General features: G+C 42.8%; 1 protein-coding gene across 1 annotated transcript in view; it reads right to left on the bottom strand.

Moving 5' to 3' along the window:
- Window positions 1-18,699, bottom strand: part of LOC122558656 (septin-7-like) — an 82,407-nt gene extending 63,708 nt beyond the window's left edge. Inside the window, exons 1-2 of the mRNA XM_043707455.1 lie at window positions 18,661-18,699; window positions 17,691-17,793 (exon numbers count right to left, since the gene is read on the bottom strand). Of these exons, the coding sequence (XP_043563390.1) occupies window positions 17,691-17,793; window positions 18,661-18,699 (142 nt within the window). The remainder of the gene's footprint in view (window positions 1-17,690; window positions 17,794-18,660) is intronic.
- Between the last annotated feature and the right edge of the window lie 2,188 nt (window positions 18,700-20,887).

The following is a 20,887-nucleotide window of genomic DNA, read 5'->3' as shown; positions in this document are numbered from 1 at the left end:
ATAGAGGTTTACAAAATTATGAGGGGCATGGATAGGATAAATAGACAAAGTCTTTTCCCTGGGGTCGGGGAGTCCAGAACTAGAGGGGTGAGAGGGGAAAGATATAAAAGAGACCTAAGGGGCAACTTTTTCACACAGAGGGTGGTACGTGTATGGAGCTGCCAGAGGATGTGGTGGAGGCTGGTACAATTGCGACATTTAAAAGACATTTGGATGGTCTTTGAATAGGAAGGGTTTGGAGGGATATGGGCCCGGTGCTGGCAGGTGGGACTGGATTGGGTTGGGATATCTGGTCGGCATGGACTGGTTGGACCGAAGGGTCTGTTTCCATGCTGTACATCTCTATGACTCTATGAGAATTAGACAGTACATTTGGATCGGCTCAGGCTTGGAGGGCCGGTTCCTGGGCTGTAAATTTTCTTTGTTTTTTGAGATACAAATCAGCAGCTCAGTCTGAAACTACTGTAACATCGCTCAGCAGAAAGATCAACAGGAGTGGGTGGCGGAGTTGTATTATGATAAACTGGACAGTCCAAAGCTATCAGTGAGCTCTGTTTTATCAATAAAATCATCTCACTTTGCAATAGCTCTCAAGTGAAACGGAGACAGAGAGGTGAAGGGTGGGAGAGGGAGGGAAGGTGTACATCGGTGTTGAAAGTTTCATTCCACTGAAACTCTTGCGGCCTTGACAAGCTTCCTCACTGGAGACAATAAAATCACCGGGCCATGATTCTGCAGCTCACAACTTTTTAAAGTTCACCCAAAAGAATTGACATGAGAAGAGAACTTGGGGAAAGAGTGGGAGATGAGATTTTGATTAAAACTGTCTTGGAATCAAGTCTGAAAGATGTAAAATATCATTTAAAATAAAATCAACTTAGCAGGAGTTGGCCCCTCAGCCTTTGAACTTACTCTGCCATTTATGAACAAGGCTGATCTGATTACTCCACATTCTCAGTTACCCTCGATAAACTTCCACTCCCTTGAACAATTTATTCACCTCTGCCTTAAAAATATTCAAAACATTCTCTTTCCTCAAAAGGTGATGGAAACAGAGTTTAGAAACAAAATGCTCAGCCTTCCATGAGAAAAACATTCTCAGCTGTTTAAATGTGCAAGCCCTTACTTTTAAAGTGACCGCTAGTTCTAAAATATTAGACAAGTGGAAACATCTCCGCCACATTTGCACTGTCAGGTCCCCTCAGAATCTTACATTTCAGTCAAGTCATCGCTTGCTCTTCTAAACTGCATCTAGTGTAGCGATGTTAACTTGCCCATCCTAGCTATTAGTCTAGAAAATCTTCTCTAAATAAGATGACCAAGACTGCACATAGAATTCCATACGTGGCAACATCAATGTCTTGGATAACTGAAACATATGTAGCACTGCTGCCTCACAGCGCCAGAGACCCAGGTTCAATTCCCACCTCAGGCGGCTGACTGTGTGAAGTTTGCACATTCTCCCCATGTCTGCGTGGGTTTCCTCCGGGTGCTCCGGTTTCCTCCCACAGTTGCAACGATGTGCAGGTTAGGTGAATTGGCCACGCTAAATTGCCCATAGTGAAGGGGTAAATGTAGGAGAATGGGTCTGGGTGGGTTGCGCTTCGGCGGGTCGGTGTGGACTTGTTGGGCTGAAGGGCCTGTTTCCACACTTTAAGTAATCTAATCTAATCTAATACATAAACAGCCATATTCATGTGAACTTTGCACAAGTATTTTTGTATTCAATTCCCTTCATGATTAATGACAATGTTATCTTTGCTTTCTGGAATACTTTCTATACCTGCACACTGTTTGTGATTCATTTATGAGAATTAGAATTCCTCCAGTATGGAAACAGGCCCTTCAGCCCAACAAGTCCACATCGACCCTCTGACTAGAAACCCACCCAGACCCATTCCCTACATTCATTTTTATAAATTACCTGGAGGGGTTAGAAGGTTGGGTGAGCAAGTTTGCAGATGATACGAAAGGCGGAGGAGTTGTAGACAGTGAGGAAGGATGTGGCAGGTTACAGCGGGATATAGATAAGCTGCAGAACTGGGCAGAAAGGTGGCAAATGGAGTTCAATGTAGCTAAGTGTGAGGTGATTCACTTTGGTAAGAGTAACAAAAAGATGGGGTACTGGGCTAATTCAGGACCTCATCTCGTTTTTTTTACTTATATCATTGGTGCCAATGTGCACCACAACAACTGGCTGTTCACCCTTCCCTTTCAGAATGCTCTGCAGCCAATCGGTGACATCCCTGACTTGAGCAACTGGGAGGCAACATACCATCCGGGAGTCTCGTTTTCGGCCACAAAACCACCTATCTACTCCCCTTACAATAGAATCCCTTATGACTATGGTCCTTCAGCTATTACAAGGGGGCATAGCTTTAAATTAAGGGGTGGTAGGTATAGGACAGATGTTAGGGGTAGGTTCTTTACTCAGCGAGTCGTGAGTTCATGGAATGCCCTGCCAGTAGCAGTGGTGGACTCTCCCTCAATATGGGCATTTAAGCGGGCATTGGATAGGCATATGGAGGATAGTGGGCTAGTGTAGGTTAGGTGGGCTTGGATCGGCGCAACATCGAGGGCCGAAGGGCCTGTACTGCGCTGTATTCTTCTATGTTCTATGTAGACTATGCTTACTTCTGACTAATGCACCTAACTACACTACCCTACACTACCCCTGAACACTATGTGGAATTTTAGCATGGCCAATTCACCTAACCTGCAAAATCTTTTGGCTGTGGGAGGAAACCGGAGCACCTGGAGGAAACCCACGCAGACACGAGGAGAGTGCGTAAACTTCACACAGTCAGTTGCCCGAGACTGGAATTGAACCTGAGTCCCTGGTGCTGTGAGGCAGCAGTGTTAACCACTGAGCCACCGCGCTGTCCATGGAGGATACCTATTTTGCCTGCCAAATACAAATGACATTACACTTTCCCACATTACATTCCACTGGCTAAATACTTGGCAATTCCCAACCTATTTTTGTAGCTTCCTTCTGTCGTGTTCACAACTTACTTCTCTTACCTACCTTTGTGATAAAGACTGTATTCTCAAACTTGTTGTGAAAGTGGCAGTGTCTCTTTGGGTTGATGACTCCCTCTGACAGGTCAACCATAGTCTAATTAAAGGCTGAATGGACTCGAAGTGTTGAATTCCCCTATTCCTCACACACACATCAGTTTGTCTTGTCTAATCCAGATATCACACTGTCAAATTGTGACGTTTGAACTGAAGATAATTAATTCACTTATAGTACAATATGTGCACTGAAGTCACAGTAAAATACTTTCACAATATTTAATAATATGAAGAGTCAGCTCATAAAGGGTTAAAATACATCTTTGTAGAAGGCAGTATGCCATGCAGTTTTTGGAAGAATGTTTTGCATGGACAATAAAGTTACTTTACCCAGAGATTTCAAGTGAACTGAATTTTACCAAGGTCCAGCTTTTGTAGCAGATATGGGTCTCCAAAGACATATTCCAACACCCAGGGAGTGGATGTTCACAGTCTATACCTGGATACTGAGCAGGTTCAATTCCTCATATGTACTCAACTGTCAATATGGCAGCTTTCCAATATCTCCCTGAATGTACAATCAGACTGTTCTGCATTTCCAAGAACTACTTGCCCTCATCATCTGCAAGTTCAGAAAAAGTCAACCTTCAATTTTCCTGTTGACTTCCCATTCAGTTTTTCTCCAGTTACTTCCCTGGGATGCTGATATCGGAAATTATCTCTCAGATATTGGTTCTGAACTCAGCTTTGTACAAATTGGTCGCCGTGTTTTCAAAATGTAATGGTGAATACATTTTAAAAATACACAATGGTATGTAAAATGTCTCAAGTCATCCTGTTACCTGATATATTCTTATCCTATATATGACAGATGTCCCTTGTGACAACCCTGCCACTTAAACAAGGTTATTTTGTCAGTTTTTTTTAAAGGGAGGTTGTAAAGGCAGAGGTGCAAGAGGCTTAGAAAGAGCTCATTTTAGTAGTGGCCAGGGAGTGGCCAGTTCTCCCAGTTCAGGGTTTTTGTTAGTTTGATTTAGCTGTGGCAGTCACAAGTAGCTGGAGTCCAGGGAAGGTTGCAAACTTCAGTAATGTTTCCTGATAGCCTTTTTTTTTTACTTTCTCTCTGAAATATCTTTGGATGTTGTTCCCTCCTGCCTGTAAGAATCTGTGTTTCAAATTACCTTTATGCCAAGGGGTGTGTTCATGGGACGTTACTGGATTGGAACAGTTCCTTAATTAAGTTGCTGCATCCAATAGTTAGGTTAGTCTAAATTCCATTTTCTTCTGTTCATGTTGCAACTGTAGTGTTTAAATAAATTGTGTTTTGCTTAAAGCTGAATTGTTTTGACCAGCTGCATCACACCATCTGCCTTTAAAAGAAGAAAATGTGAGGGTTGAGGCTACCTTTTTAAAATATTTTGAGTTCTGGCCTGCTCCATTACACCCTGATCTTAAACATAACACTCTGCCTCCTGTCGCTTATGCTACATTGCCTACTGTGTGTTACCTTAGAACATAGAACAATACAGCACAGAACAGGCCCTTCGGCCCACAATGTTGTGCCGAACTTCTAACCTAGATTAAGTTCCCATCCATGTACCTATCCAAATGCCGCTTAAAGGTCGCCAATGATTCCGACTCTACCACTCCCACGGGCAGCGCATTCCATGCCCCCACCACTCTCTGGGTAAAGAACCCACCCCTGACATCTCCCCTATACCTTCCACCCTTCACCTTGTGTGATTCAGTGTGTCATGGTTTCAAGTATTATTTTTGAGAGACGAATGAATGTATCGTGCAGGTGAACAATACAGTGCAGCACCGAGGAGATGCCACACTGTTGTAGGTACTGTTATTCAGAGAAGGCACTGAACACTGTCTACTTTTTTAGATGAATATAAAATACCCTCTGGTACTACTCAAAGCTGGTACATTGTAACATCAAGGAAGTAGGCAGTAATTAAATCAAAGTGCTGGAAAATGTCAGCTGGTCTGGCAGTACCTATGCAAACAGAAACAGAGTTAATGCTTCGAGTCCAGCAGGACCATTTTTTTAAAAAACGGCAGGATATGGGTTCATGTGCTCACCTCTCAATCAGTGAGGGTACCCAGGTGGTAAACCCTTGGGAGAGCAGCAAGGTGCAGAGGATGATATTGGGCACTCTGGAGGTAACATGCAGGAGCTGGAAAGGAACAGAAGCCATTGCCAAATATTCTAGAGTTGGAGATGCCGGTGTTGGACTGGGGTGTATAAAGTTAAAAATCACAACACCAGGTTATAGTCCAACAAGTTTAATTGGAAGCACTAGCTTTCAGAGCGTCGTTCCTTCATCAGATGATAACCACCTGATGAAGGAACAGCGCTCCGAAAGCTAGTGCTTCCAATTAAATCTGTCTAAATATTCTAGTCAGCTACAAATATTACCTCAAATCCAATCAGGCGCAGATGAAGTGGTTATCAAATTAGAGGAAAACAAACTGAAGACATATCAGAAACTACTACTTAAAAGGAAGAATGCTTTCAATAATATTGCAATGCAATGACAGTGATCAATGTTAGTGGTATATTTACAACAAGTTGGCAATACATATTCTTACTCTGGAATGTCCCCATCTCAAACACCATGTCATCTATCAGAACCAGTCACTGTTCTGGCCCTGGTATAGACCGTTCCAGTCTCAGTCAAATGAGACATGGGGAGCAGTGCAGTCTCTTTCTGTCTGTATCACAAGATTTACGTGGGGCAACACGGTGGCTCAGTGGTTAAGATTAAGCCATCTGCTGTCTCACAATGAATAACTGGCTTCACATAATGAATACTTCCCACCTTGTTAAACTGACCTCACATAGTGAATATTACCTCATCTTGTTAAATGGCTTTACATAATGAATGCTTTTCCACCTTGTTAACCCATTGCTCTTGCCTTCAGCACCCCATTGTTAACTGCAAGTTCTTATCTGATCTGAGTCATGCTCGGCTGAACCTCGTTTCACAAAACTCAAAACTTAACTCTTTCCCGACCTGCTCATACCTGATACACATTCTCATGGGGACTTTCACTTTTATTGATCCATGAATTTTGTCTCCAAGATGAGAGTTAAAGGGAGGGTGGGCTTGAGGGAAAGAGAGGGAGGGCAGGAGGAGGTGGCTACAAGAAGGTTTAAGAATGGTGGAGGCTATTAGGTGGGATGGGGGAAGAGGAGGAAGCAAAAGGAAGGGGTTATTGAGGAAAAATAAGCTGTAAGGTGCAAGGGAAGTGGCGAGAAACATGACAAGGGAGAAGGCTGCAAGAGACAAAGTGGGGAAGAGCTGGCAGCGAGAGGCAAGACGGAGAAGGACACTGCGAGGTGAGGACATCCTCGCCAACTGGGATCTAAGAAAACCTAAACTCGTTTGGATGATGAATGCCTTGTAAATGAATACAATATCTCCAGTTTAAGGTTGTGTCAGTTCACGAGCTACAACATTTACAAAGGTGTAGTCGGTCTAAATGCAATAAACACTGAATTGCATTTGGATGTTTAGATCGGAAATTTAGATCGGAAAAACAAATGGAGTTGTAAAATGATCCAGCTTTAAGCATGTGCAATGGAAATACATCAACTGTGACCTCAGCAGTTTGCAGAAAGTGCACTTATGGTGATAGCTTTTCACATGTCAAAAAAATGTATCAGTTATTTCAAAAATAAATTTTGTAAAGCTGCGATTATTATCTTGTATCAATTTAAATACTGTAGTGTCTAGGAATTCAATACTTTTCTTGTCTTTTTGGCGTTAAATTTAATCTTTATGATTTTGTCAATTATTATGTAAACTGATGACTATTTCTAACTCTGCTTCTATGCACGTTGTAACACTTGACATATAAATATAAATGCCAAAGCTATTATTACTATGACAACATCACCCACTAACTGAGGTGATGAGAACAAAACCGGTTGTTCCCCTAAACCATAATGCAAAACCTGGGTAAATCGAGAGGAATCTTCAAAAAGCAAACAATATTTCAGCATTGATGCAGATATTCCAACATTTAAACAGGAACTAGATCAAATAACTAATAAAAAAAAGAAAATTATACATACTGGGGGACAGAGTAAAGGACTGTGATTAACCATTCAGCTGCAGTTTATGATTAGTCAAGCATCAAAAGGCATTCTAACTTAAGAATGAAAGGAAGAATAGATCATTTATGAATTGGTAAAGGATTAGAAGTAAGTGATAGAACTATGGAATGTCACTAAAGTAAGTGGTGGAACTTTAGAATGACACTAATACATCACCATGCCATCTTGATGGAAGCTTGGCTCCAACCAAACTGAACTGACACCTAAATATCAGTACCACAGGAGAGAATGAGAAAGAAAAGATGGCACAGGCAGTCTGATTAATTATAACCACAGGACAAAACAATTATTTTTAATTATTTGGTAGTGGTCAGGGAATTCCCTGCATTTGAGTTTAAGACAGAGGAAGGTATTATTCCACTGGCAGCATATTGCAGACCAGGAATAAGCAGAAAGAGTCTAAGTTACAGAGATCCCTTGCAGAAACTAAATTGTAATATTGGGGATTCAAACTGGGCTCAGAAAAGGACTTTAGTCAGAATGTCAAGGCATCACGGAATAGGTCTGTGGCTCAAATAGTAAGTTGCACATTGAAAGATCAAGTTGCCATTTCTGCTTTCACAGCTTACCCTCGCTCCCAGAAGTGAAATTAGGCTCCCCTCGTCTTCACTTTCCACCCCACCAGCCTTTGTGTTTAAAGGATTATCCTCCATCATTTCCAACAGCTCCAGCACGATGTCACTACCAAAGACATCAGCATTCCGAAGGGATTCTTCTCTTTCCTCTGCAGTATAACACTTACTTTTCTTCCACCTCACAGTCCAAAGTCCCAAACAATGATTTACTTGGGCATTACTCAATCCAGTTTCCTGTGTTCACAATGTTGTCACCAGGACACTGGGGACACCAATCGCAGACTGGGTGATTGCCTTCAGAGACCACCACCCAATCTGCAAGCATCATGCTGACCTTCCAGTTGTTTGTGAACGTGATTCTCCAGTTTGCTCTCAGGCTCAAATTTCTGGTCACGGTCAGATGCAGTTTTAGCAAAGCCCATCATCAGGCCCATGAACAGAACCTCATCTTCTGTATGGACATTTTTAGCTCCTGGACTCAACATCAGACAAAAAAAACTCTTTTCGCCTTTTCAATGCTGCTTTTATTTTTGCTACATGCTGGTCTTAAACTTGTGTCTCATGATTTTTCTTGTGGATGGAGTGATTTGTTATTTGGCCATTCACTTTCCCTCTGAACCAATGCTTTGTATCTTTATGACCACTTCCATTGCCCTTCGTATCATGACAAAGTAACACCGTTATTTAATAAAGGAAAGGTGACAAAAACAATTAAACTAGAGAGCAGTTAATGCTTGATACTGAGAAAATTTTAGACTATTGTAAAGCATGTATAGCAAAGCATTTAGAAATACATAACATGAAGAGGAGTCAGCATGGCTTCAAGCATGCCCGACAAATTTACTAGAATTCTTTGAAGAAGTAATAGAATAGATAAAGGGAAGCAGTGTATGTGATATATTTGGATTTTCAAAAGGTTTTTCATAAGGTACCATTCATTCTACTACAGAATAAGAGCCCATGGCATTGGAGGTACTATAGTTAGCATGGATATAGACTTGGCTAGTTAATAAAATATAGTTGGAAGCTGGATGGTCCCTTTGTGATGGCAACGAATAACTATTGGTGTGCCACAGGGATGCTAGAGCTCCAGCTATTTAGAACATATAAATGACTTAGATAAAAAAAGTGAATGTACTGGAGCCAAGTTTACAGATGACACAAAAAAACGTGGGAAGGCAAGTGGAAAGGATAGCACAAAGCGTCTTCAGAGAAATATGCGGTGGTTCAGTGAGTGAGCAAAAACTTGGCACACAGCAGATAATGTGGGGAAATGTGAGGTTATCCAATGTTAACAAGAAGATGAGAGGAGCGAGTACCATTCAAATGACAAAGCAACAGAACAAAGGAATTTGGCAGTCCTTAGGCAGGAATCACAAAAAGCTAGCCAAGGTCATTGGGAAGGCAAATGGAATATTAGCCATTATTCCAAAGTGAATGGAGCATAAAGGTAGGGGAGGTTTTGCTAAAATTATACAAGGTACAGCTGTAATACTGTGAACAGTTTTGGGCCCCTTATCAATGGAAAGATACACTTATTATACTACCTAAACTGTAGAAACAGCCCATTTGGCCCAACAAGTCCACACCAACCCTCCGAAGAGTAGCCCACCCAGACCCATTCTCCTACCCAATATTTCCCCTGACTAATTTCTCATTGCCAATTCACCTGACCTGTACATCTTTGGACTGTGGGAGGAAACCCGAGAACCCAGAGGAAACTCATGCAGACACGAGGAGAATGTGCAAACAGCTGCCTGAGGTGGGAATTGAACACAGGTGCCTGGTGCTGTGAGGCACCAGTGCTAACCACTGAGCCACCGTGACACTTATATTGGAGGCAGTCCAGAGAAGGTTCACTAGGCTGATACCTGGTATGGAGAGGCTGAGATTGAACCTGTACTTGTTGGAATTTGAAGAATGAGTGATGTTATTGAAATGTACAAGATACTTAAGAGAACTTGACAGGGTAGACATGTAAAGATTGCTTTCACTCCTGGGACAGTTGAGGACTAGAGGATATAATCTCACAATAACCCATCATACATTTATGACGTAGATGAGGCATTTCTTCTGTTAGAAGGTTACGAATCTGTGGGCCATCAAAAGGCTGTTGAGGCTGGGTGGTTAAGCATTTTAAGGTTCAGTTAGACTTTTAAGCAGTAACAGAATCAAAGGTTTTGGGGAAAAGGCAAGAAAGTTGAGTTGAAGGTGGTCAGATCAGCGACGATCTCATTGAATGGTGGCTGAATGGGCTACTTCTGTTTCTATGACTCATTGGTCTTATGGACATCTTTGTTAATTTATTTATCCCACCCTCTATTGTATCCCAGTTCTTCTCTTTTGTTATTCCTCACTCGCCCCCACCACCCCACTTTCAACAGCATGAATCCTGTCACATTTCTACTTGAGTCCAGATCTGAAGAAGTCACTCATATTGAAATGTGAACTCCACCTCCCCTTCTAGAGATGCTATCAGAACTCCAGAATTTCTCCAGCACTCAGTTTAATTTCAGGTGCAGTACTTTCTTTTTGAGGAGGAAGTTGCTGGCCCTGCTTGCTGATTTTAATTAAGGCGACATAAGAGGAGACAATTTTATCAAAAGTTATTGGACATGGGCATCTTTGGCTAGGTCAGCATTTATTGGACAATTAAGAAATTGGCAGAGCGCAGTTAAGAGTCAGCCACACTGAGTCTCAAGTCACATGTACACCATATCAGACAAGGGTGGTGGCAGATTTCTTTCCCTGAAGAACTTTCCCGAAGAAGAAGGGTCTTTCTGACAATTGATACTAATTACAACAGTCCAAATTCTTAGTGAGTTAAAATTTCACACATGTCCTGGTGGGATTTGAACCCTAGCTCCCAGAAAATTAGCCAGGGGTCCTGGATGACCAGTCAAGTGACATTATCACTACAGCATCACTTCCCCTAAATATGACTAAGTATGCAAGAATCAAATTGAATTGAGGAATTCAATGGTAAGGTGAGCAGGAAGTCAGCCAACTGAACTGTTATTCAGAGGGATTACACCTAGATGAATTGGAAAAATAAAACAGGGCAAGCAGGAGATATTTGAATACTAGACAGATGATGCACAGTTTAAATGTACTCCTACAGTAAGGAGTACTGAGAATCATAAATGGCATGGGCTCCCCAGCAAGTAGATCATAGATTCCTCACAGTGCAGAAAGAGGCCACATGGGCCATCGAGTCTACTCCAACCTTCTGAACAGCATTCTAATCAAACTCAACATTTACCACAGTTAATCCACTTAGCCTGGACACCATGGGGGCAAATTCACATGGCCAATCCACCTAACATGCACATCTTTGGACTGTGGGAGGAAACCCACGCAGACACAGGGAGAACGTGCAAACTCTACACAGACAATTGCCTGAGGGTGGAATCAAACCCTGGCGCTGTGAGGCAGCAGGGCTAACCACTGAACCATCGTGCCATACTTAAAAGAATGACAAAAGGAACTCGTAGAAAATAAAAGCAGCAAGGAGATTGGAAAGACTAAAATATAGAAGATGGGCGGCACGGTGGCACAGTGGTTAGCACTGCTGCCTCACAGCGCCTGAGACCCGGGTTCAATTCCCGCCTCAGGCGACTGACTGTGTGGAGTTTGCACATTCTCCCCGTGTCTGCGTGGGTTTCCTCCGGGTGCTCCGGTTTCCTCCCACAGTCACAAAGATGTGCAGGGTCAGGTGAATTGGCCATGCTAAATTGCCCGTAGTGTTAGGTAAGGGGTAAATGTAGGGGTATGGGTGGGTTTCGCTTCGGCGGGTCGGTGTGGACTTGTTGGGCCGAAGGGCCTGTTTCCACACTGTAATCTAATCTAATCTAATCTAATCTAATCTAATCTAATGAATGCATTGTTGGCACCATAGAGGGAAATGCTGACTTTTTTTCAAAAGAAAAGGAAAGCTAAAAAGGGCTTCGTCGATTGGCCCATCTTGTACTGTCTGGGGAACAGTTCTTAAATACTTGGCTCCCATTTATACAGGATGGAGCGAACAAGGTTTTTAGAAACCTGCCAGAGAAGTAGAAGATTTGCATAAAAATAATGAAACAAACAACAAGAAAACAGCCTGTCTTTAAAAATATTAATCTCAGGATGGTGTTCTGGTGTATATTTATCCTACAGCCAGCATCACTAAAATCTGAATAAGTAGCATTATCACTGAGTGTTACAATTAATACATGTGTGTAAACACCCTGCCGAGGTTCGAACATTACAATAGTGACTACAATCATAAAAACTCTAAAACATGCCATTTGGTCCAACAAATCTTCATCGACTCTGCAAAGAGTATCCCACCCACACCCATCCCACTTACTCCATTGCTCTACATTTCCCCAGAGTAATGCGCCCAGATATACATCCCTGCCCTATGGGCAATTTAGCATGGCCAATTCACCTAACCTGCACATCCTTGGACTATGGGAGGAAACCGGAGCACCTGGGGGAAAACCCCTTCTTTAGCTGTAAAGTGCTTGGGCATGGTCTGTTGTGGTGAAAGATACTACTTAAACACAAGATTGTCAATCCTTCCCTATTTGGTTTAAGGGAAAATTGCAGAAATGGTAACCATAAATTTTTGGACCTGGGAATTGTGCCAAAAGACTGACAGACAAGAATTGCTAAATAAAAGGGGAAAACAATCTCTCAGGAAGTAACAGGCCATTAAGTCAACTTGGTGAAATTTAAGTTAAATGTGAGTGAAAACAATGTCTGGGGTTTATGAATATTGGAGGCAGTTTATGCTTGACTCACTGATTTAAATTTTGGCAAAGATTCAGCAAACTAAGGGAAATACAGCAGATGTTGAGTTTGCCAACATTCAGGGTCATTGACGATATAGTAGTTTACATAAAAATGTGCTAATATAGTACTTAGAACAGCATTGCACAGGAACAGACACATCTCTGTGCCATGATCCCATTCTAAACTAACCCTATCTGCCTGTATCCCTCTATTCCCTGCCTGTTCATACATCTAAATACCTTTTAAATCTTGTTGTCATATCTGCTTCTATGACTTCCCCTACTCCTTCATTCAATAAGATAATGGCTGATCTGATTGTAAACTCAAATCCACATTTCGACCTAAACCCATTAACTTTTCACCCCCTTTCTCAACAAGAAACTATTCACCTCTGCCTTAAAAATATTCAAAATTCTTCTGCATGAAGAGTTCCAAAGAGACTCAACCTTTAAGGGAAAAAAACTCTCATCTGTTTTCATGTCTCATTATCAATTGTGACCCCTAATTCTAGATTCTCCCACAAGAGATTTTCATTCTTTATCTACCTGTCAAGATCCCTTAGAATCTTCAATGTTTCAAGCAAGTAATTTCTTACTCTTTTAAACTCTAGTGGTTACTATGCCAGCCTGTTCAGTCTTTCCTCATAAGCCATAGCGATGGGAACGATGGACGAGGAGCGTGGCTCATGATAGAATAAGAGTTTGGTGAGGGGGGGGTGGGGGAAACGGGGACTTTAGGTTTAGTGAGCTGGGCAGATGAACTCAGCGCATGGTTGACAACATGGGATTGGGATACCCTACTACTGAAATGTGATTCACACAGAGTCAAGTGTTGTTTGGGTTGGGTAGGAGAAACCAAGTCTGGCAGAGGGGGTGGGGAAGGGATGGGACCAGTGCAGGTGAGGGAAGACGGTTGGGTTCAGGTTTTGGAATGGGGAGGGTGAGGAGAAAGGTAAGGATGTGGCAAGGCTCACATCCTGGCAGTCAGGTCAGAATCTGACAGTTATTGGATACCTGGGGGGAGTGTAACTTGGGCTGTACAAGCTAAAGTTGAATACTTACTCAGGCATTACATCATTGGAAAATCCAGGCCAATGCCTTTTTAAAATCTAACTGTAGCTGCATTTAGCATTTAACTGAAATGTACTGTTTAAATTATGATTTTCTTCAGGATTTAGCTCTGCCAGACAATGCTTGAAAAGAATTTATTAAGGAAGTGGTTGAATCTAGTTTCTGTAACGGAAGAGAACTGACAGAGTCCCTTTCGTAAAACTACAGGAGTAAGACACAAGGCTTGGAGCAGGAGGTGGTTATTTGGCCCATTAATTCTGCTCTGCCAGTTATGGAAAATAAAGAGCATGAAAGCAATGGGAAGGGTTAAAGCATGAAGACCACTGGCGATCTGTTGCAAGGAGTCTGTGGAATGCTACACTTGTCAAAAGGTCATTGTGGCAGGATGGGATAAGAATAGTGGAATGCTCCTACACCAAGGAGCAGAGTAAAGTTGGTGCTGAAAGGTCACTATGGCAGGATGAGATAACAACAACCTTGCCTGCTAAATATCATCATGGCAGGTTGGGACAGGTCGTGACAATAAATATTTAGGACATTATATTAAATATTTAATTAATAGTTAGTAGAGTCCGCCTGCTTAAGACCCTTGAGGGTGAAATATCTAATCATGACATTAGAATAATATTAAGTAGAATGTAGGAAAAACTATAGTGGCAGAAGTAGAGAGATAATGGGAACTAACATCATTGGTTTATTGTATAGCTGGAGTGAGGTAATTCTGATTAACACAGTTGGGCATGCTGATGAGCTAACAAAAACATGATAAAACCAAGCCACGGCCCCTGAGAATTTGCTGAGTGTCACAGTTTTTTGTTTGCAAAAAGACCTACTCCTTGAAGAACTCTCCGTGTCTCCTGGTGATTCTCTACATTTTCTCCACGACAGAGTCAATGATAATCTTCAACTCCACATTCCTGCCATTTCTCCAATACACTTTACTAAAAATCTGTCTGTCCTAGCCTTGAATATTCAAAATGTCAGCCTCAACAGCCGTCTGTGGTAAAGAATTCCACAAATACAATATCCTCTGATGGAAGAAATTCTTCAGCTCTGTTGTAAAATGGGTGACTGAGATTATGCCCCTCTGCTCCTAGACTCTCCTGCATTGAGCTTGCCAAACTCTCTTCTGCATGGCTCACAGGCTAGTTTCAATTTGTAGGGCATAGGTACCAACACTGGGAAAAGATGAAATTGGATCAGTCTATATGAACCATTATGAGATCAGTATTCTGGCTTTTAACAAGAGGGTTTAAGGGTTCAAATTTGGTAAATGAAATAGAGATGATGAGACTAGAGAAATAAGAGAAACAGTAATCAGAGTGGGATGGAAATGGATAAGCATCCAAACCTAAGAGCGTGACAGTAGATGGGGCTAGAGATTCCAAAAGTAGTAAAGAGACAGGACTAAAGGATCTGTACTTGAATGTGTGTAACATTCATTAAATGAACTGACAGTGCAACTTGAAATAAATATATATGATTTAATAGCCTTTAGAGACATGGCTGCAAGAGAACAAAACCAGTGAAATAACTACTCAAGGCTATGTGATATTGAGAAAGGAAAGGAAGTAGGGAAAAGTTGGAAGAGGATGGCTCTGTTAATTAAGGCTGGCATTGGTAGAATAGAGAAACTATTTCGTTCTGAAGATCAGGGTTTAGAATCAGTTTGGACAGACAGAAGAATAAGTAAATTTGAAGTCACTTGCCATCCTTTAACAACAACCATACTGTAAAATGGGATACATAAGAAATGATAAAGACTTGTGAGAAAGACATGACAATAATTTGTGGGCGGCACGGTGGCACAGTGGTTAGCACTGCTGTCTCACAGCGCCAGAGACCCGGGTTCAATTCCCGACTCAGGCGACTGACTGTGTGGAGTTTGCACATTCTCCCCGTGTCTGCGTGGGTTTCCTCCGGGTGCTCCGGTTTCCTCCCACAGTCACAAAGATGTGCGGGTCAGGTGAATTGGCCATGCTAAATTGCCCGTAGTGTTAGGTTAAAGGGGTAGATGTATGGGTGGGTTGCGCTTCGGCGGGTCATCCTTACCTGCAGTGTATGAGATAGACAACATTGGCTGAATCGCATGAGTAGCTGTCACATACATGATGGGAGGTGTCCCCATGTGTAATAGTGGTGTCTGAGTCAACACTCTGACCTCTTCTGGACACAGATACGTGCTGCAACCGACACGGTAGCCTTCATTGTCCAGTACTTCCCGAGAGCTGAACGACTGCACCATTTTCTCCACAGCTTGCAACACATTATCAATGATCAACGTTTGTGAGAAGATTTGTAGCTCGGTTGCTCGTTGCTGTGGTTCTGTTCGCCTAGCTGGAAGTTTTTGTTGCAAACGTTTCTTCCCCTGTCTAGGTGACATCCTCAGGGCTTGGGAGCCTTCTGTGAAGCGCTTCTGTGGTGTTTCCTTCGGCATTTATAGTGGCCTGTCCCTGCTGCTTCCGGTTGTCAGTTTCAGCTGTCTGCTGTAGGTGGCCGGTATATTGGGTCCAGGTCGATTGTTTGTTGATGGAGTTTGTGGATGGGTGCCATGCTTCTAGGAATTCCCTGGCTGTTCTCTGTCTGGCTTGCCAGGGAATTCCTAGAAGCATGGCACTCATCCACAAACTCCATCAACAAACACATCGACCTGGACCCAATATACCGGCCACTACAGCGGACAGCTGAAACTGACAACCGGAAACAGCAGGGACAGGCCACTATAAATGCCAGAGGAAACACCACAGAAGCGCTTCACAGGAGGCTCCCAAGCACTGAGGATATCACCTAGACAGGGGACGAAACGTTTGCAACAAAAATTCCCAGCTCGGCGAACAGAACCACAACAACAGAGTAGTCTATAATTGATATACAATGTTCAAGGAGATAGATTCATTAATGACTTCTTAGTTAAGGCTAGCTAACAGGCATCATACAACAATTGAATTTCTGATTCAGTTTGAAGAGTGGATCAAATACTAGAGTTTACCAGAGTTCACTTGCCAACCAATAAGTACTCTTCTCTCACACAGCACGTTTTCTCCATGAATTGATATTTCTTGCAAATCGTCTTGATGAATGCAAGACAAAAAAGTGCCAAAATATATCTTTTTCCTCAAATTCTATTCTATCACACATCTAGTTTTAAAAATAGTGAATGTTACTTCTCAATTAAAGAAAAAAAGGAAGATGACAGATGGGCAACAATCAGACCAATTAGTTGAACATTGGTCAAAGGAAAAATGCTGGACTCTATTATAAGTTGCAGCACAGCACTGAAACAATGTTCATGCAATTATACAGAGTCTGCATGGTTTTGTGAAATGGAAATCTGTTTGACTGATTTATTACAGTTCATTAGGGAAGTAACAAGAAACATAGGTGAAGGGAAACCAGTGGATGCTCTGTGCTTAGATTTCTAGAAGGCATTTGACAAAATGCCACATCAAACATGATGATAAATGCCAAAGGCATTCCAGCTGCTGTCTGCAGTAACTCCTGCTAGGAGAGTAGCATTCTTGGAGTCCTCTGTCATCCTCATAACCAAATGTCTGCAACCGTCCTGCATCAAAACGTACCTTGGTCGAGCCCCACTTTCTGAAGCCCTCCACATTGTCCTTTAAAAGATATCAATGCAGCTTTTCAGCTATACTGAAATCATCTTTTCTGGATGTCACTGCCATTTCAGCCTCTATGACACTCATACCCAATCACACCCACGTGATCCAAAAACTCCAGCAATACCCACATTCTGTTGCCCCTTGTGATGTTAGCTTCACCAAGACATTAGCTCCCCAACCCAACATTCCCCACCACATAACAGGACTTTGCTCTCCTGGCCCATTCACTCCATATCTTGAGTGCTCCCTCAAACCAAGAGCACCCCCCGAACATCTGCATTCTCACAGAAACCGGATACACTTGCTCACTCAAAGAGGATCTTAATCTTCAATTACTCCCACTCTCACCCCTCACACAACACACACGCCCTTCACCCTGAGTGAGTGTGTATTTCGTGAGTGAGTGAGTATTTAGTGAGTGTGTACTGCTTCTGATTCTGACAATACTCAATTTCACACAATGTAGCTGGTATAATTTCCAAATACCAGTCCCAAGACTCACCCACAACCATGAGCGTGAACTCAAATCCCCGTTTCACTGACTTGCGGTATACTTGATTCGGGAGATTTGCGAATCCAACATATCCCTCCAGAGAACGGGGATGCTAACAGAAAAAGAACAGAGTCCTCTCTCAGACCAATGTAGAAAAAGGAGAAGACATGAGCTTTTCAAAACCAACAGGGCTGATGGGTCTCTGTTAGGATAGATCTGTCACTGAAAAACCCCGGGGTATAGTCCTGGTGGGGAGACATTTCATTGTATAACTTTGGTGTACAGTGCTGGTGGGAACAGGTCTGGTACTCTATAACACTGGAACACAGTACTGGTGGGGTCATGGCTGACAATGAATTGCACTGATCTACAGTATATACAGAGTATAGAAATGGTCGAGTCATATTGGACATTGGGGCACAGTACCAGTTGGAACAGGTCTGCCACTGTATAACAAGGGTGCATAGAGGGGAAGAGATCTCTCTTTCTCTTTAACAATAGAGTATAGTGCTGAATGTTGAGGAAGTTACCAAGTATGTAGATCAGGGTAATTCAGTTGTTGTAGTTTATCTCGTTTTCAGAAAAGCCTTTCACAAGGTCACACACAGTAGACTGATAAAGAAGATCAAAGCACATCGGATTTGTGATTACTTGACAAGTTGGACCTAAACAAAAATAAAAATTGCTGGAAAAGCTCAGCAAGTCTGACAACATCTATGGAGAAAAGTTATAGTTAATATCATCGGTTAGAACTTGAGGAATGGTCACTCCACATGAAATGTTAACACCGATTTCTCTCCACAGATGCTGCCACATTTGCTGAGCTTCTACAGCAATTTCTGTTTTGTTTCTGATTTATAGCAGCCACAGTTCTTTGAATTTTTATTAAGTTGGATCTAAAATTGGTTTGGTGACAGGAGTTACAGGGTGACCGTAGAAGGCTATTCAGGTGACAGGAGGCCAGTGTCCAACAATTTACCACAGGGATCAACGCTGGGTCCCGTACTGTTTGTGACATTCACTAAGGATATAGATGAGAACTGGGGGGGAGGGGGGGGATTCACTAAGGATATTGATGAGAACGGGGGGAAGTTGATAAGTGAGCATGAGCATGCAGGTGACAAACATTGGCTGGGTGGCTATATTGACGAAGAAGGTCTTCAAAGTTTGTGCGAAGATTTGTAGCTCGGGTGCTCGTTGTTGTGGTTCTGTTCGCCGAGCTGGAAGTTTTTGTTGCAAACGTTTCGTCCCCTGGCTAGGCGACATCATCAGTGCTTGGGAGCCTCCTGCGAAGCGCTTCTTTGATGTTTCCTCCGGTGTTTATAGTGGTCTGTCCCTGCCGCTTCCGGTTGTCAGTTTCAGCTGTCCGCTGTAGTGGTTGGTATATTGGGTCCAGGTCGATGTGTTTGTGGATGGAGTTGTTAACTGACAACCGGAAGCGGCAGGGACAGACCACTAAAAACACCGGAGGAAACATCAAAGAAGCGCTTCGCAGGAGGCTCCCAAGCACTGATGATGTAGCCTAGCCAGGGAACGAAACGTTTGCAACAAAAACTTCCAGCCCGGCGAACAGGACCCAATATACCAACCACTACAGCGGACAGCTGAAACTGACAACCGGAAGCGGCAGGGACAGACCACTATAAACACCGGAGGAAACATCAAAGAAGCGCTTCGCAGGAGGCTCCCAAGCACTGATGATGTCGCCTAGCCAGGGGACGAAACATTTGCAACAAAAACTTCCAGCTCGGCGAACAGAACCACAACGAAGGTCTTACATTCCAGGAGAATAAAGGCGGTTTGGTCAGAGGGGCAGTTCAGTGGCACATCAAATGTAAGCCTGAATACAAAGTAATGCATGTTGGAAGGAGTAACAGAACAATAGAATACTCAATGAATGGCAGGACACTAGGAAACTCTGATCTTAGGGTGCTTATTCACAAATTCCTGAAGGTGGCATAGCAGGTCAATAAGGAGGTTATGTTAGAGCTGTACAGGACTTTGGTCAGACCACAGCTTAAGTACTGTGCACAGTTTTGGCCACTGGACGACAGGAAGGATAGGATTTCACTGGAGGAGGTGCAGATGAGATTCACCAGAATGTTGCCTGGGATGGAGCACTTCAACAATGGAGAGCGCCTGGATAAGCTCAAGTTGTTTTCTTTAGAGCCGAGAAGGCCGAGAGTGTACCTGATTAGGGGATTTCCAACTAATGAACATGATCCTATATGGAGTGTAATTTTAAAGATCCAACATATGAACATTTCCTAACAAATTTACATTGCCCGGGATGATGGCTATCTTGTGTACAAATTGACTTGCAGACTCAGAATTGAAACTATTTGCAACCTGGAGACTGCCTGTATAAGGTGATGGAGGAGAAAGTGAGGGCTGCAGATACTGGAGATCAGAACTGAAAATGTGTTGCTGGAAAAGCACAGCAGGTCAGGCAGCATCCAAGGAGCAGGAAAATCGACGTTTCGGGCATGAGCCCGAATACGGTGATTAGAAGCAGCTGTCCTCCTCAGATGAAGGGTCAAGAACAAGGGAGAAATAATTTTAAGAAGAAAGCCAGGAGGTTTACAGGGTACTGGAGGAAAGGATTTCCTTCCAGAGCATCGTGGGAATTTGTAATGAGCTGCCCAGGATGGTAATTGAGGTAGGAATCCTGTCAACCTTTTTCAAAGTACATAGGTTATGGACCAAGTGATGGAAAGTGAGATTAGAGCAGATTTAGTGTAGGTTCTGTGTAGGCAATGGGTTGAAAGGCCTCTGCAATAATTTATGATTTTATGATAGGGACAGGTCTGTCAATAACACTTGGGTACACTACTGGAAAGGGTCAGGACTATTGCTGTGTAACACTGGAATCGAGTGCTGCTGGGAATACAAGTGTCATTGTATATTACGGAGGGTGCAGTAATGGTGGGGACAGGTCTACCAGCACAGAGTACACTAATACCTGGTGGTGGTGGGGAGGGGTAGGGGATTGTGGTTGGAGTCCTTGTCACTATCATTCAAGGGCACATGAATCGTGGGAAGTAATCTGCTACCGAGTATCACCAGGTGGAAACAATCTGTGTAAAGGTTTGGGGCACAGTGATGGTGGAGACAGGATGGTCATGATGTTATAGTTAGGATCCATTGCTAGAGGGAGACAAGTCAATCACTACCTAACACTGAGACACAGTATTGTTGCACGCAGT

This window comes from Chiloscyllium plagiosum, chromosome 17 (assembly GCF_004010195.1).
Source record: "Chiloscyllium plagiosum isolate BGI_BamShark_2017 chromosome 17, ASM401019v2, whole genome shotgun sequence".
Classification (NCBI taxonomy): Eukaryota; Metazoa; Chordata; class Chondrichthyes; order Orectolobiformes; family Hemiscylliidae; genus Chiloscyllium; species Chiloscyllium plagiosum.
Note: the sequence above shows the minus strand (reverse complement) of the source record. Positions and strands in the feature narration are given on the sequence as shown.